The sequence below is a fragment of the Mytilus edulis genome, chromosome 8 (assembly GCF_963676685.1).
Source record: "Mytilus edulis chromosome 8, xbMytEdul2.2, whole genome shotgun sequence".
Lineage (NCBI taxonomy): Eukaryota > Metazoa > Mollusca > Bivalvia > Mytilida > Mytilidae > Mytilus > Mytilus edulis.
The window spans coordinates 27885185-27904485 of record NC_092351.1 but is presented as its reverse complement, the minus strand read 5'-3'; the positions used below and the strand labels follow the sequence as shown (position 1 = coordinate 27904485).

The 19301-nt window shown below is 32.1% G+C and overlaps 2 protein-coding genes across 2 annotated transcripts; one reads left to right on the top strand and one right to left on the bottom strand.

Moving 5' to 3' along the window:
• Positions 1-4513: 4513 nt before the first annotated feature.
• LOC139485253 (complement C1q tumor necrosis factor-related protein 3-like) lies at positions 4514-7692 on the bottom strand. Its single transcript, XM_071269557.1, has 3 exons — positions 7554-7692; positions 5907-5975; positions 4514-4928 (listed from the first exon to the last, which is right to left on the bottom strand). The coding sequence occupies exons 1-3, from the start codon at positions 7630-7632 to the stop codon at positions 4531-4533; spliced, it is 546 nt and encodes a 181-aa protein (XP_071125658.1). The 5' UTR covers positions 7633-7692; the 3' UTR covers positions 4514-4530.
• A 1153-nt stretch (positions 7693-8845) lies between these two features.
• LOC139485252 (BTB/POZ domain-containing protein 6-A-like) lies at positions 8846-16137 on the top strand. The gene is made up of 3 exons (XM_071269556.1): positions 8846-8935; positions 11843-12156; positions 14221-16137. The coding sequence occupies exons 1-3, from the start codon at positions 8900-8902 to the stop codon at positions 15092-15094; spliced, it is 1224 nt and encodes a 407-aa protein (XP_071125657.1). The 5' UTR covers positions 8846-8899; the 3' UTR covers positions 15095-16137.
• Positions 16138-19301: the final 3164 nt, after the last annotated feature.

Genomic DNA, 19301 nt, shown 5'->3' with positions numbered 1-19301 from the left:
AAATTCAAGGGAATATTTTTTTAGACCTACTTTCGTATGCAACCGGATGTACAGTATTATGATTTGGTGGTATTACACCTATATACACGGGTCATAATCACAGGGATGACATTACTAAATTCTATCATTGTCACATTGTTTCCTATTGTAGTATTTTAATCAGTATGACTTTAAAAGATGACAATACAAATACCAAAAAACTAGACTTAAAATATGGCGTATAGGTACAGTTTCCATTTTGTAAGCCGACATGACGCAAAACAGAGAAACAAAGAATTCAACTTTATTTATAACTAATATTGGACTCCATTCCAGGCCCTATTGTTTTTCGAATAATTAATAGTACCAATAATTGATAAGTTCCAGGTCGACGGTTTCAAACAGAAATATTTTGAAAGTAGAGAAAACTGTGCATCTTATAATCAGCATGACTCTATTAGATGACAATATCAGTACTTAATATCCAGGCTAAAATAAGGCTTACACATAGTTATATACTTTAATTCAGTCACGGACCAGCGATTTCACGGGTGTGTTTAGTATAAAAAACACAATAAGCAAAACATAATTTGTTAATATTTTACAATACATCTGAAAACATATACCCCTTTTAAAATTTGTATAATTAAGAACTGAGACAGGTGAAGACAGTTAAATATCAATATGCCAGTCCTTAAGAGGAACCCTTAGTTCTTCATGATGTTTTAGTCTAATAATCGAATGTTGTAGAAATCTGAATCATGCTTATCATCTGTAATGTCTGCTTTGACTGACGTACAATTATGAAGCCTTGAATTTTGTTAAAATAATATATTATAAAGGAGTTTTACACCCAAAAGCTTGACTTTCCATTCAAACGTTCCCGACAGCACACATGTTTAATCCTCGAAATGCGTTTGATCGACGTCAATAAAAATCCAAACTTATCTACGAGCATATACAAAAGAAGATGGGGTATGATAGTCAATGAGACAAGAGACCTTATGACACAGAAATTAACAACTATAGCTCACCTTATCGCCTCCAACAATGGGCAAAGCACAAACCGTATGATCAGCTATAAAAGGACCCAAAATGACAAATGTAAATCAATTCAAACGAAAAAAACAGCAAATCTAATTGCCTTATTTATGTACATTTTTTTTATATGAATTAGATTGTTTTTGACACTGAAATATGGGCCTTCACCTACGTCCAATAATGTCCATTGTTTAAATTCATCTAACGTGTTAACTGAAATCGCTATCATGAACATGGTTTTGAAACATATCAAGACAGTAAAAGACAGTAAAATTTATGGAACAGATCTTGTTTCATTTACTGCGTAAATTGCTGTTTTCTATAAATAAAAAAAGAAACATGTAATCGATTAACAGAAAATGACCTCACGGGATTGTACTCGTAAATATTAAATTGCGAAGGAACTCTTATTTGAGATTTTTATCTGACAGCTTACCTAGATCGGTGCTTTGTTTAAAAACAAAAATCTAATTTCAAGGTCAAAGGTCAAGGTCATGTTATAAATTTTGAATTTTGCTTGTTATCGTTATTCAAAAGAAACTGTGACAGTAAATAATATGATGTGTTTGCCAAATAACTGTTTACAATAAGGCGCAACTTCAACCTATTTAAGTCAAAATGGTTAACCCCTTATAGGAGTTTTCTCCCCTTATGTATTTGAAATCAGTATTTCTCCACAACCATACAAGTGATTGACCTGGGGTCTTTTGATTAGAGATAACTGACCTTTGACCTCCAAATTGAGTTCAAGGTCAAAGGTCAATTTGACATTCTAGATTTTGACCTTTGCAAAAAATTCCTGGTTCAGTATATTAAAACAATTAAGTCTTCTGCATAAACCTATAAATCTTCTTTTTTCATATCAGTTTGATTTACCACAATACATTAACACGGAGTGACATTTTCTAACATCATTTTTTCAATTTCTTTCTTTTTATCGAGGTGGAAAGACCTTCAATTGTTCTCTGAAGAATTGGTTTTTTTTAATTATGATAGGGTTTGTTAAAAAGTAAACTTCTTAAAAATCAACTGTTGACTATTATTAAATAGTGTAACCTGAAGAAGTATACTGCAACATACATGTTAGTATCGTACATAATGATGCAGTGTGAAATGGAAACGTATTGTCATGAGGTTTTAGCAAATCATAAGTCCTTCATGGTTTCAAGGAATATTACACTAAACAGCAAATATAATGACTTACCTTGTTTGTATTCAATACCTAAGCATCACAAACATTTAGTACAAACAACGGTAAATTCAGTTTTATTTTTTTAAATATTTTGATTGATTAAAAATGTTAAATTATTGTACTTTTGTCACTAAAAAATTATTATCGTTATCATGTGGATCTGTGAAAGACTCACAATTAACCCAATTTCACCATTTTCCTGCCAAAAGTTTGGGTTTTGAGGCAAATTATTTTTTTTCTTATCGGTGACCTTTATTTTTTATACGCTTATTCTTTGAAGCTATATTTCAGCTTTTTATACTACAGTTTTGGACCAAGTGTCACATAGTTTTTTTGATAAACCGATAAAACAATGTCAACACTCTATTTTCCCAATCATTTCATTGAAAAATGGCCCCTTTTACATACCTCTTAAAAAGTAATATTTTGAGCTTTAATGGTCCGGGACCCCTATTTTTTTCCGACCAATTTTGATTAACTGTCTGTAAAGACAAAAAAAAAACGTCACTATCTGACAGAAACTTCGAATAGGCCCGAGCCACTTTAAGTGCAGAGGTTTCATTTTGATATTATTTTTTAAATCAAAATAATTAGCAATGTTTTTCATGGTTTAAGCGAAAACGAATTAAATCTTTCATTTTATTAACAAACATGAATGTAACATTCTGAATTGTTTTCTGAATGACATTTTTTTTTATGTTTCAAGAAAGATCTTCCTCCATTGTTAAAAAAAGGACGAATGATACTAGAGGGACATTCAAACTCATAAATCGAAAATAAACTGACAACGCCATTGCTAAAAAGTACACAAAACACAACATAGAAAAATAAGACTTTCGGTGACCTATAGTTGTTAATTTCTGTGTCAATTTGGTCTCTTGTGGAAAGTTGTCTCATTGGCAATCATATCACGTCTACTTTTTAGCTCAACTGGCCCGAAGGGCCAAGTGAGCTTTTCTCATCACTTTGCGTCCGTCGTCGTCGTCGTCGTCGTCGTCGTCGTCGTCGTCCGTTGTCGTTAACTTTTACAACAATCTTCTTCTCTGAAACTACTGGGCCAAATTTAACCAAACTTGGCCTCAATCATAATGGGGTATCTAGTTTAAAAATGTGTCCGGTGACCCGGCCAACCAAACAAGATGGCCGTCATGGCTAAAAGTAGAACATAGGGGTAAAATGTAGATTTTGGCTTATATCTCTGAAACCAAAGCATTTAGAGCAATTCTGACAGGTGTAAAATTGTTTATCAGTTCAAGATCTATTTGCCCTGAAATTTTCAGATGAATCGATGAACCTGTTGTTAGGTTGCTGCCCCTAAATTGGTCATTTTATGAAAATTTTGTCGTTTTTGGGTATATCTTGAATACTATTATAGATGATTGTAAAGAGCAATAATGTTCAGCAAAGTAAGATCTACAAATAAGTCAACATGACCAAAATTGTCAGTTGACCCCTTAAGGAGTAATTTTCCTTTATAGTCCATTTTTAACAATTTTATGTAAATTTTTGTAATCTTTTACAAAAAACTTCTCCTCTGAAGCTACTAAAACAAATTTAACCAATCTAGTCCACAATCATCATTAGGGTAGGTAGCTTACAAAATGTGTCCGGTGACCCGGCCAACCAACAAAGATGGTCGACATGGCTAAAAATAGTACATAGGGTAAAATGCAGTTTTTTTGTCATTTCTGAAACCAAAGTATTTAGAGAAAATCTGTTGTGAATGATATTTTTCAGTAGGTCAAGATCTATCTGCCCTGAAAATTTTCCGATCAATTTTGCATTTTGTTGTCCGGCCGGCTGATGCCCCTGAATTAGCAATTTTAAGAAAATTTTGCAGCTTTTGGTTATTATCGTGAATATTATTATAGATAGAGATAAACTGTAAATAGAAATAATGTACAGTAAGAGCTACAAATAAGTCAACTTGACCAAAGTGGTCAATTGACCCCTTAATGAGTAATTGTCCTTTATAGTCAATATTAAACAATTTTTATAAATTTTGTAAATTTTTGTAAATTTTAACATAATATTTTCCATATTTGTCATGAATCCATCTGTGTCCTTTGTTTAATATGCACATAGACCAAGGTGAGCGACACATGCTCTTTAGAGCCTCAAGTTTTATAAGCAACACGAAACCAAAATAAAATGGGGGCTTAATTCAGGTGTACCGGAAGGGTTAGCTGAAATAGTCTTCATACTTTAACAATCAAGGAACACGAACTGGCTTATTATTATTTTTTATAGTAGAAACACATATATCATAATAAATTAAGATAACCGAAAAAAAAAAGAAAACAACGTTCAAATCTATTTTATTCTTGTAGAAAATTTCCGGAAAATGTTGAACTGTTATCTCCACTTACAGTCTGAGAAAAAGTTTTTCTGTGTTTGATATAAACACGATCCATTTTGATCAGTTTAACAACTGAACTGATTGTTTGTGAATTATAATGACCCTTTGAGACGTATCCCCACGTATAAAGTTTATCATTCTTGTTTAATTGGAAGTGAACTTCATTGCTACCTTTTGCACGAATTAAACAGTTAAACTTGTATATGCCACTTTTTGGCGCAGTGAACACACCTGTTGTAGAATCGTATCCATTACCAATATTGGTTCTGACGTCATCAAATTTTAAAATTGTAGTGATATTTGTCAGGGTGGTATCTTTTGTCAAGGAGGCAAAGAAAACCGGTCTCTTGATATTATCTGAAAGGAAAATAGAAGAATTACACACGAAGACAGAAGAAAGGCAGCTATATGCCCATATATAGTATGTATATTTTATCAAAATCATCCATCATGTTAACAAAACATTTTCTTTGGTAAATTCTTGTATTCTTGTCTTTCATTTTCCCAATATGCTCTGTCTATATGCCTTTTTGTGTAACTTTGTTTTATAGTAAATAAGGTTATAACACAATGTTGACTGCTGTATCCCATTTAAAAAAAATATTTTTACATATTATATCTGTTTTGTTCACACATCGTTGTCAATATAATGGAATATTATGCGAATGTCTTAAAAGTGGAGGTTAAGCTAGGTTTAGCTAGCTATAGCAAAAGGTTTAATAAGAAACGCCTGTATCAAGTCAAGAATATGACAGTTGTTATCCATTCGTTTAAAGTGATTGATTGTTTAATTTTGCCATTTGATTAGAGACATTTTGATTTGAATCTTCCCTGGGTTTCGGTATTTTTGTTATTATACTTTTTCTTACTGAAGCACATATGAGAGTAGAAAGTAGAATAGCAAATACAATTTTCTCTGGCCATAAAACGCACATTTTATGTCAGCAAACAGACTTTGTATCTATACTTTCTTCTTCTTTGAATCATCAAACTACGTTGCACAATTTCTTTTCAGTTGTATTATATTTTATTGCAGCTGGTCATTAGTACCATTACTTAACTTTATTTAATCGTTTACAATGTAAGTACGTAATGATTTTAGTTCGGTCCAAACGATGAACGAATAATATTCCCTCAGGCTGATTTGCAGTTATTTTATTATTTCATATGTGAACGACATAACGTAATGCATATAAACATGGAAATGCCTAGATTTTGGTCCATAAATTGGCCCAAAGAGGGAATGTTTTTCATTTTCATTCTGTGTTTGAATGTATTGGTAAACAATACTTGCAATTTAGCATGAGTTGATAATAATAGTTTGAACGTTCTTACTTTGGTTCTTAGTCTGTAAGGCATTTAAGAGAATTCTTAATAAATTCTCATTTCTACATGTGGTGATATCTGAAATGTAAAAAGTATTTTCTTTGAGTTGAAGGTATAACAAGACTTATATTTGATAAATACAAATTCGATTAATTTAAAGTACAAAGGACGTTATATATATCCAGACAAACACCTACAATCATCAGAACAGTCATGCACACAGAATACTTCGCATGTGCATTGCAGTCATTTATATCATGAAAATTTGTTTAGCCGAAATCAGTTGCTAAAGGAAAAAATCACGATATTGAAGGTAGACATAATGCATGTTATACTAAGCGTGATTATATTTGACTCTAAAACCTGTTCAGCATTTTTAGAAAGGAGTTTTGGATTTGATGTGTTTTTTACATTGTATATTTCACAAGCAAAAAGTGTCCACTTTAGTTTTCGAAATCCTTAATGTACCATAAGAATCATGGATGGCATGATTACGTGTAAACTTTTATAGGTAAGAAGCGCATAGTCCGTTCAATTTTGTTCAGACGTCTCAACGGTTTTAAAAAGCACAAACATTCATATATTTTCAGTGCTATTGTTCTATTGTTTTGTAGGTAAATAAAGGCAACAGTAGTATACTGCTGTTCGAAATTCATAATTCGATTGAGAAAAAAACAAATCTTGTTACAAACTAAAGCTAAGGGAAACGCATCAAATATACATTTGTAAGAGTAGAACTACGACACAACAGAAACACAACATTAAAATGTAACATATAGAGAAACGAACTATAATATAACAATGGCCATTTTCCTGACTTGGTAAAAAGTTAAAATGTTCTGGACCCAAATAATAGTTGTGTTCCGGAACTTGTTTCTTGCAACTTCGAGCTCTTTGAAAGTTATTGTTAGTTTTTGTTTTGTTCGTACTTCCGTTTGTTTTATTTATCTATTATATTGTTATCGCATATTTAAATGCTTTTCTGAACATTTTTTATTCTGTATTATTTTGTAACTGTTTAGTCCACTGAGATATATGTCAAGAGGAGAAAGGTTGAAATAACATCATATTTTTTTTGAAAACTGCTACATGTTTATGTGGCTATCCAAACCTACGAACATTATAAACCATAGTATTTTGTTATATCTTTAGTTAAGCAGCTTACCACACAAATCATGCAAATGGTGATACAAGCATGAAACTTTGTAAGAACATGCCTTTAGGTGTATGTAATTACTTCCTGCTTTTTGTAAGTTAAAATTGATTGATTTTGATAGCAAGTCTTGACAGTGTCCTATTTTAAAAAACTATTGTAAGTTTTCATGTTATTTAGAAAATTACATATGAAATGCCACATATATTGCAGATCTTTTTTGGATGTCGTTAAGTTGTTGTATAATTTACGTATACTCCGAATTGCATTAAATACATTCATTAAAACATACAATTATTATCATATTTTTGATTTTGAAACTAAAATAATGTCATGTGTTTGTTGAGCTAAGAAAAAAAAAGAATTTATCAATAAACATCAAAAATCAAAGTGTATCTAAAGTTACATTATTAAACTTTGATTACGTACGCTACAATAAATGTTCTTCAATGACTTTAAAGAATACAGGAGTATATATTCCTATATTATATTGTTCAACTTACCCTCATTGACGGTACATGCAGCTTTAACTTGTCCAAAGAAGTAGACCGCGAACAATATTCTAGTTGAAACAAAAAACATGGTTTCATCTATAACTGCACATAAAAAGTGATTCAGGAGGTTTAAGTAAACAAAAGTACGGAAACGTCTTGTTTCCGACAGATTTCCGACATCCGACCTTCGATTTTGTTTACATTCAGAAATGCGCATTCTACGCTTTAATTATTGCGTAGTTGTAAAACTTCGATACACTTGATTTCTTTGTGTATTGGTCAATTTTATATTTCATAATTGAAACAAAAACAAATGAAGAAAAACCATTATGTTGAAATCGATGAGTTTATTTACAACCAATGGGTCGATGCCACTGCTGGTTGAGTTTTTATTCATCGGTACTATCACCAGCCTAGTAGTCAACACTTCTGTGTTGACATAAATTATTACTGATATTGTCATATTTATTAATTATCGATTAATAAAACTTTGAATGTTTGAAATACAAAAGCTTTTCTACCTATGTAATATATTTTCTTAGCCGCATTCGACAAAACATTAGGAATCTTGGTCCCCAATGCTTTTCAACTTCGTACTTTATTCGGTCTTTTTAACATTGTTTTTTTTTTTCGACCGTCACTGATGAGCCGTTTGTAGACCAAACGCGGGTCTGGCGCAAATGTAAAATTTCAATCCTGGTATCTAATAAGTTTATTTACAACCACTGGGTCGATGCCACTGTTTGTGGAGTTTTTACTCACCGAGGTTATCACCAGCCCAGTAGTCAGCACTTCTGTGTTAACATGAATTATCATTGATATGGTCATAGCTATGAATTAACTGTTTATAAAAACTCTGAATGTTTGACATACAAAGGCTTTTCTACTTCGGAATTGATTACCTTAGCAATATTTGGGAAAACGTTTAGGAATGTTTGGTACTTAATGCTCTTCATTTTCGTACTTTATTTAACTTTTTTAACATGTTTTGATTCGAGCGTCACTGATCAGTCTATTGTAGACGAAAAGCGCGTCTAGCGCAAGTATTTAATTTCAATCCTGGTATATATGATGAGTTTATTAATAAAAACGAAAATAGAAATACAAATTATATACTAGTATCCAGATATTCTAAAGTATATCTCAACGTTTAAATAATAGACTCGTAGTGGCCCATTTCACTATGAATACACCTATGTGACCTTATCATATAACTTTATACTACCTTACATGTCCTCATAACAATGGATGTGGATTTTAAATGGATCAAATCTTTTAAATCGCTCAAATTTATTTATAGCTATTTATTCATTTAACCTTCTTCTTTACGTTCTTCTGTGAATATAAGTTCTATAATGGAAAGGGAAGGATATAATTCGAAAATGTCACCGGTGAGTAAAAGAGATAAAAAAAAACCCAACATCATGATATGAAAATGAAAATTAAGGAATATCATTGATTCCTGAAAATGTATTGATGATAAAAGTACAACGTGTACAAACAAGACGAACATATATAGGTATGTAAGTAGTGCAAGGCATATAAAATATCCGATACATTTAATGGAACAATCCTTTCATATTCATGGTGGTAATTGGGAAAAGATTTTGTTTTAATTTTTTTTCATTCTATACACACCTCTTTTTTGTTCGGCAAAATGTTTATAGTCGTTTACATTTAAGCAAGGTTCAATTTTGTGGTCTTTCCAAGCCAAACTATTCACTCACATTCCTTATAAAATATGACACTATGCAGTGAGGATTCTACTTCGTCAAAATTATCTCTCCATTACGCCAGTTCATTTTCACAATCGTAGAAATGGAAGACATTGTAGGGATGACGCGCTGCCAATTTTGCCCTTGAAAACCGGTAAATTTATCCTCATAGCACCATTACGATCCTTATATGTCAGTTGTATTTTAAAAGACAAATGTATCTACTAGCTAATGAGCACCAGTTAGTGATCTTGTCTTCATTGATTCAACTTAAAACTATTGTCTGATCGGTTGTCAGGTGGAATTTTTTAAAATTCTTAAACATTTTTTAAACATTTTTTAACATTTATTAAACATATTTCATGGAAGGGCAGACTAAAAATTTTCAGTGGTTGTAGATTATAACCCCTGGTTATCACACACAAAAATATATATTTTTTCGAAGATAAGACTGTCGTCAAGTACTTTTAGTAAAAAAAATCGAACACACCTACTCTGTTTTTGTGATTCATTAGATAGGTGTTTCACTTGACCCATATATTTCATCTTTTCGTACTGAAATGTTTTAAAGTCAACATGTAGCTTTGATATATAAAAATGATAGCATTTGAAGCTAGATGATATATCAAATACTCTTGCTTTGTACGTTTTAAAGACAAAATATACACCTCAAACACGCCCTAACATAAAAAGGTGCACTCGATTTTTTCTTTTCGATTCAATGGCTACCCGTTTTTGGGGAAATTTTGTTGGAGTCACATAATGGAAGGGCAGACACGAAAATTACTGAACTAATAGATTGATATGTTCTCCGTCCGTTTTTTTTTTAAATCGGAGGTTTTGCATTTTCTACATCCAACTTGATAGATACCCATTGTAGTCGACTTGATATCTAATTGTTCTGCATTACTATGTAATAGATAAATTGAAAACTTATGCACATGGTGTTTTTAAAATAAAATACTTGGTAATTGAGAAGAAAATTGTCGTTTTATTTGTTTCTATTAACTTTAAAAAATTTTGTTACTATAGTAAACATTACAGTAAGCATTTATCGCCTTCTCTAACAAAGAGCTTTGATTCTTTTTTTTTCTATTTTAACTGGGTTTCCGCCTGTATGATCAAGACATCAAATGTTGTCGATAAAAATAGCTCTCTATCAACATTCGTGCGTCCGAAGCGCTCCTCAGGTATGACATTCACCAGGAACGCTCAAACCAACTTACATGCAATCCATGGATTTATGATAAACGTTTTGTACATGTATATGATGGACCCTAACAAGAATGCACCATTCTAATTAAATCCCTTTTACCTAATAATAAGAACTATAGTTGTAACAATACTTGATTTATCAAAATGTTATTTTTTTGAATGAGTGCCAAAAGACAACTATAATATAGTCACAAGTTTATTTTTGTTTACAGCAATTTCCAATCTTACATCAGAGCTGTTTTGTTCTGTTTTTTTGAAATATTGCTGGATTTGGTAAAGTATCGTACCGAACAGTATTGGCAATATGAGACATGAATAACACTGTATCTGCGATTGTTTTTTACAATTTTAAAAGGTTATAAACATGATGACTTTTCAATATCATACCATATATCTCTCATGACCCAGTTGTGTATCGAAGGTTAAATTCTGTTTTTCATCCTTTGTGGTTCAACTAAACCCATTGATAAATCCTTGGTTAAATGATTGAGATGTAACCTTGCTTCGGACCTTGGTTATAATTTTAACCGTAGAATGTTGTCAACCAAAAGTATAATTACCTACTTTTTATACGATTGGAAAGGTTACTTAATGTCTGGTTAAAAAGGTTTCTACGATAGTTAATCCTAATCTTATTATAAAGTTTTTCAGTCTTTCTCCTATTCAGATTTGTGTCCGGTTTTTCTTTTTCGAAAGAAAGACATAACTTTTTTGTTTTAAACGATAAACACAAATTGTTTTTTGTTAAATAATCGGTAATTTCTGTTTTTTATAAGTATCATTAAAAATTATGCAATTTTTATTCAGAAATAACTCATATTTATCCAGTGTTCATGAATAGAGGAAAAAACGTCATTTTTTGCTGCATGTTTATCAAAATTAAAAAAATTGTGCTTTTTACAGTTTTATAAAATTTGGGTCACATAAACTCCTTGCAAAATGAAACAAATTGCTGTTTTCTAAAATAGGGGTCCATGCACTCGTTTTCAAATTAAATCAGTTTGAATGATAAAAAATCAGTCGAAAAATGCATCTTTTCCCGATATGTCATAGTTTGACGTCGCGAAAATATCATTTTACGTTAGCAACGTCATTACCTTCCCTGTAACTGTATCGTATGCCCTTAATTAAGTAGTGTTTATATTAAACCAAGGGTTGTAAGTACTAAGTGCATTTTAGTAATCGTTAGCCTGTCAACACAAAGATTCGAGTTCGAATGTCATTCGTTACATGTTGGTTCGATTGTGATCTCACATGCACTTTACTAAGATAGCGTACTTCTCTTAGGGTAAACATCAGTATCTGTAAGGGTACTATTTTTAGGAAGACTTTTATTATAATCTAATTTGAGGTAAAAATATTTTGTAGGAAACACAGTTTAGCACAGAAAGCAACAATGAGGCCAGCTGTATCCAATGCGAAACGGAAGAAGAATACTTATCAGAGAATCAACAAAACGACAGTATTGTGTCCTGTCTATCAAATATCTGTTTAAATGAGGATCTCGCAGATGTTTATTTAAGTTTTCCAGGAGAGGAGGCGATACGATATCCAGCTCATAAAATGGTGCTGTCCATGAGAAGTCCGGTATTTAAAGCAATGTTTTATGGAACATTCCCACAAGAGAATGGAGGCGTCGACATAATGGATATTAAACCCAGTACATTCAATTTGATGTTGAGGTAATTCCTTGTAATATTAAACATAAAAAATCATAAGATGTTTACAATGCAATGAAGTCTATAGAGTATAAGGATTATGAGAATGTAAAACACCTTTCTCTAAGTGATTTAATTTCACATTAATCATTTTGTTTTAGTTGATTCGTCTATGCTTTTGCAGCTATTATTTATTGTACAAATAATTATTCAAATTAACCACGAGACATTAGAATAATATATACACCTCGACAAAAGTTAAGCAACACCGGATAATTTTTCAGAATCGTTTTTTACTGAATTCATAACTAATCGATATATAAAAAAAAAAAGAAATGAATTTGCATTTTTATAAGATAAAGTATTGAATGTTAATTGAAAAGTGTATGTTTGGGCTGTTTTCATGATTTAACTTTTGGGCAAAGGGTTGTAAAATGGCCAAAAAAAAAAATTACAAGATAAAGTTTCAACTTATACTGAAGTTTAAATATGCCCTACACTTAACACAAAATTCTTTTCAAAACTCTAGAATGACAATCTGTGAATACATTAAAGTATAATTTAGGTCATAAGCGAGTATATCCTCTACGCTTCCGGGAAAATTAATCCACACGTCGTCTCATGCTTTGAACTAAGCGTCGTTATGTTCTGACAGGAATTATTTGCCATTCTTTAATTAAGGCTGCCCGTAATTCCTATAGATTCTGACAAGCTGAAACCCTGTTGTCGACCAATATCATCCAAGACATGCTCAATGGGATTCATAAGGGGTGGCAAGGGTGGCCAAGGAATAGTGCCAATTGCCTCCTGGCGTAAATAATCTGAAATAATGCGTGCTCTATGCATGTGGCCTAGCCTTATCAATAATTGGTCTAGTTGCAAGATTGTGATTGTCAAAGTGTGGCAACGATTTCCCGGATGATGTTATTGCGAGATTGTCTACCCGTCATAGTTCCATCCAGAACATAAAGGTCAATTTTGCAGTCGAATAAAAGATATCCTCAAACTGTTAAACTCCGACCACCAAACGATGTAGTTCCAAGGAAGTGCTGTTTCCTGTATACTGTATTTGCAGTATGCCTTATGCGCATGTGCCCATCAATATGATTTAGGAGAAATCTGCCATCGTCAGACCAATGGACTTGAAGCCACTGTCTCAAAGTCCAATTGCGGTGACCACGTGACCAATGATGTCGAGCTTGGCGATGCCTACGAATCAGCAATGGTCTTCTGAATGGTCTACTGGCACGTAAATTGGCACAATCTAGTATGCGGTTAACAGTTACTTTTATTACACGATACTTGCAAGGAAAATACTTGTATGTAGCTTTAGAAAACCTAGGTATAAAATGTATATCTGAATTCTTACTTTTCGATTAACAATAGATGAACGAATTATATGGAAACAAAGCAGTATCGAATTCGATTTTAAAACAAAAAAATATAAGCAAAAACATTTAGGTGTTGCCTAACTTTTTGCGAGTTGTATATATCTATATGTGTGTGATGTTGGACTTCAAAACTACTTAATTCAATTGATTCAACTTGATTGTTACATTCAACTACCATCAAATGCAAACATATTTTTGTTAACTAATGCACTTACATAATTATCTTCCTAAACAGAACTTGTGTATATAAAATTAAAAAGTATAAAGCGTTAATTAATTTATCTCCAAGCTTACAAATTGTCTTGTGATTGTCGAATATGGCAGTAGTCAAACCTAATTTTAAAATATATTATGGTCGTAGTCGGAAACATTTTAAGAATCGACGTGTGGATGTTTTTTTTTTTATTAACCGTTTAAAACGGCAGGTCTTTGTCATATATTTTGTTCAAAAAGATCACGTGTGACAGTATATGTACTCCATATCGTATGAGGTCTAAGAACACTTAAATTACAAGTATTGCCTAAGACGGTCGTCATGTGCACTCTGCAAAGACTTTGTGAAATAGGATGGATTACTATTTTTACGTAGTCTGGTTTATCATTCCCAGACAATGTAACTCTGAAACCTTTTCACTGCGATTTTGTTATAGCATGATATTAAGTTCTTAAAAGTAGTACAATAATGTTTTTCTTGTAGGTACATGTATACAGACAGAGTACAATTAAGAGGAAATATAGTTATCTCGTTGTTATATGCAGCACAAAAATATCAACTGCAATCCTTGCTTACTTTATGCGAAACGTATTTGCGTAACAATCTTTGGATAAGGAGTGCCTGTACTATTTACAGCAAAACAAAGCTTTTTTCATTAGAAACACTTAAAAAAGACACGCTAAAGTATATTTCATTGAATGCTGCAGAAATTTTTGAAGATGAAGATTTTTTGGCTGTTCCTGCAAATGATTTGGTGGATATAATGATGCTTGAATCACTCGATATTAGTGAAGTAAAATTGTTCCAGTCTATTCTCAAATGGGTCGATGTGAAATTGGGAAAAGCTCAAAAACTTATTACAGGACAAAATAGAAGAGGTATCCTCTTATCTTATGGAATTTTATACCTAATAGCATTCCCGTCTCTTAGCCTTGATGACTTTACCAAAATAGTTGTGCCTGCTGGAGTGTTAACTGACGAAGAACAGCTTCAACTTTTCAAAGCTATTACAATGAATGAGGTCAGCATTAGGACAAAATTTCGCATCAAGCCACGGAGCATTGGCAAGGTTATAAAAATAGCTATCGATGATATCCTTCCGTCTTTGCAATCATCGTATCAAAGCGGGAGCAAAATAAATGAGGACAACTCATTACACAGAACACAAAACATATATCTTAGAACTTCAAGAAGAATTAGAGTCGTTTCTGCAAACGTCAAACCCAAATTTGTACGTGGTGGACGAGTTTATGAGTGCATCGTAGGCGTGCACATTCAGAGGCAAAACAGTAGATCAACAATATGTGTCGGGAGAAAACTGCATCGTACACATAGACGAAGAATTTACGCCAAATGATACATGGAATATTGTTTTCGAAATCAAAGATGAAAGACAAGGAAACCTATTGAAATATTTTTCTAGAAGCAAAAAACTGTCTACAATATGTAATGCGGAGTTTCAGATGTTACCAAATAACTATAACATCGAACAGGCTCGACGAAAATTAAACTGGAATCAGTATTTCACGCCAGGAAAAAGTACTAGAATTGATTTCAGTTTAGAAGGCATTTACTTAGTAGACACATTAGACGTTTTCGAACTTGATTAGTGAACGTTCTGGATGCCTCTTCATTTGTAGTTATTTGTTTTATAAGTAACCTTTAGAAACACGTTTTCTCCTTGAACGTGTCGGATCCGTCTAACGTATCCATAACAATTGAATGCTTCTTGTTTCAATTTCATTTGGGTATAAAGCTTTGACCGAACTACACTAATTTTGTATTTGTATGAATATTTTTTTTACACGACGCTTTATACTTAACACGGACATATTTTTACACGGCGCTTCTAAAAAAAATACAAAAAGGAGCACTCATGTCTTACAAATAAACAAATATGCTACAAATATATGAAATAAAGAGTTTTGTAAAAATTGAGGTTTTTACTTTGCATTGTTTTGGCATTGGAAGATCGTGCAGACATGAGTGTTAAAACTGTATTGAAATATGAAATACAATACCTCGTGGGTGCTGTCAGCCAGTCAAAACAATGCATATTTTTGAAACATGCATGAAATGTAAGTACAATTTTCCGTTGACCGAAATATATCGGCCGGGGTATCATCAGTGAGCAGTATATCACACTTTCACTTGTTTAATCAACGTATCGATTTTCTCATATTTTGTTGCACTAGTTTCTGTTGTTTCGTTATTTTCCTCCTATAGTTGTTTTGTTTCTTCTCAATCGATTAATGATTTAAAATCCGTGATTTAAACAAAGTATTATTTACATTTAAAGTCATATGAAACCTCAAATTAAAAAATGATGCATATGTTGTTTTTTTTGTTTTTTTATATATATCAAAATGGATAGTTGTCATTATTAAACTTATGCACATATACTTTCTTCTGAAGAAAATTCTTGAATTTGCTCACATTTAAAAGAAGCTTACTTTTTTTTTAATTGCCTGCTTCCTGGAAGCAATTCGATGACATATTTTTCCGTATTGACTTTGCGTGACCCTCTCGTTAAGCTCCCATGATAGCAATACGCATGGATCTGCAACTGAAATAAACTTATCTGATTGTATATGTTATAAACGTGCTCAATATCCATGATTCTTTGTTGATTGTTTACTATAAGGTGACAATCGGTAAACTATGGCTTCAAAACACGACAATTAATGAGCTGCCATATTTTCACTTTATAACAGACAGAGAGAAAAAAATTACGATTATAGTTACGATATTTGTGCGTAAAAAAAGATAAAATCGTGCACAGAACACTAAGTTTATGATATATACATGCATTGGTTCAAGAATTGAATAAACATTATTTTTCAACAGTCACTCGTTTTATATGACTTTAACAATTCGAATGATTTACAATTGTCATTATCCCACCCTTTTCGAGTTTCCTCGAACATAATTCACCAAATAAGCCTTATCACCTGGTTAGTAATAACATGAACAACACCACGATTTCCATATGTAGAGTATGAATTGTTTACCCTTTCAAGACACATGAAATCCCCCCGTTTTTTTAGTTTTGATGGGGTTCGTTTTTCTCAGTTTTTAGTAACTTAAAGAAGTTGTATTTTGTGTGCTGATATTTGTCTTTTCGTCATTTTTCGTTTATTGCCGTTGTCAGTTTATTTTCGCCTTTTTGGTTTGAATGCCTGTATCCCTTGGGTTTTCACCTCTCTTTTATTGTCGGATTCAATGTATGAGTCGTTTATAAAAAAAATACAGTTTTGTTAACTTAATGTATAATAAAAAAAAACAGTCAGCTTGTTCAAATCTTTGTCCTTTTGACTGTCTAGGTTTTTGAAAATCATATCATAATCTCAGTTTTTATTGAAAAATGACATATTTAAACCATAAAAAATGTATAATGGACTAAAAATATTATCTTACAGGTTGCACTTTGTAAATACAGCTGTTTCTCAAACCACGCCTCTTTTGGAGAGATTTAGAATATTCATAGAAAATTGTGTTTACATACTGGTTCCCTGTTTCTGATCTGTATGTTGCATCTCATAGCGACATAACTTGGGAACGTTATCAAAAATATACATGTGAATATTGTTTATATTGAAATGTATGGTAACCCTACAGTCGTGGTAGGGATAGTTAAGAAATATAGTGTTAGTTTAAACTCTAAGAAGTTCGGGCATATACACGTTGAAAATATGCCACACAGCCCTATATTTTGACCTTTGAAAAAAATAGTACTAGTGCATATGAACTTTTCATTCTAGGATAGGATTTTTTTTAAAACTTCATAGTAAAAGTGGTACAGTATTAGCCGTAAAGGGAGTTCCTATACTATGGGAAAATGCATTGTCAATATTTACAGAAATGCAACCTACAGTGTTCGTATTGTTTTTGCTCTAGGTTTCTGTTTTATCTAATTTATTGTATTTATTTCTGAATTCACCATATCGGTAATGGTCTTGTCTATCATATGTTCAGAACAGAACATGTGACTAGCTTTCATATTTGATCATTATATGATTAAAAAAAAAACTGCAATGAATCGATAATTGAAAAGTTATATGTAATTTCTAAGGGTTTTGGAAACAGGTATTGCTAAAGCAGTCCGCTATTGTGTTATAGTTTATCGTCAAATATGATTTTGTGGTGGTTATAGTAAGAGTTAACTGTAACACGACAAGTAAAACTAGTGAAGCAGGAACTGATGTCCCTTCTGAAGCATTATAGATATACCCAAGTGGGGTCATAGTACATGATCTTTATTAATCTGTGAAATATTTTGAAACTGTTTCTTTTTGTTTCTGTTAAAATCATTCTGTTGGTCAGAGCATATGTCTATTTTCTTCGAATTATGGCTTTTGATTGCCACATGTTATTTTTTTTTCTCAATCGTAATGAATGTGTCAGTTTGGTATGGTCACACTGTTTGGTTAAGTAAGCATACTTTCAAGAGTGTTGTCGTTCCTTAACCAGTAATAGGCTTTTCTGCATTACTCCATAAGCTCGTATTTGGTTTATATATTAGTTTGACTGTTGATTGTTCTCTTGATTTATTGTGATGATTACATGTACATGTGTATAGGTAGTATACAGATACAGATCGTTTCTAGAGGTCCTTATTACACTGTGTTTTAGCGGTCACACCGAGTTAAGTAGAAATGTTTTGATTTTTTGTACTCGGATGCATGCTTCATATAAGCCTGTACCAAGTTTGGAACCTTAGTTGTTGTCTCGAGGTGTATATTTCAATTAATAAACAATGGCAGATCTTTAATACCCGTATGAATGAGTCACAACCTTTCTTGACTTGAAGCAAATTAAAAACGGACAAAATATAAATTGAAGCTTGCAAAATCGAAAATATTTCTTCAGGATTACAGTTCAATTGTATTAACACTTGGTTAAAACTCCATGATGAATTTATATATTGTGTTGGTTTCCTGTGTGTTTTACCTCCACTTGTCATAAGACATTAAAAATGTTGTTTGTTTGTCCACCAGAATCGTCGATTATTTGATAATACTTTCAACTGTATGTTATATATACAATTAGGATGCATTGACACATATTTTTAATCCAATTATGGCGCTTTGAATAGATCAGTACACTAATGCATTTCCTAATGAATTCCTCAATAATTAATTCATATTGTGTTGTAATTCAAAATTAAAAGAAAAGATATTAAACACAATACGGTATAATGCATTAGTTTTGATGTATTTTTTAACTGGAGAAGAGGAGACAACTTCTACTCCAAAAAAGCACAAAGGTAAATTAAACTTTTTGACTGAATGTTGACAAGCTGAGATGTGTTTCTATCAAATGGAAGATGTTGATTAATGGCATGATTGTCAATGAGAGAGCTATCAAAGTTCAAATGACGTGCACGTGAATCTAAAGATAGCACGTTTACTATTCTGTTGTAGAGTTATAGCGTATTTATGCCTATATTTTATTTTTCGCTATTTTCGTTTTCGGTCCTTTTATTAAACAAAAATGCTTTGTCGTCAATCGGACTCGTATTGGATTTTCCTCGGAGTTCGTTTTTTGTTGTTTTTATTTAACTT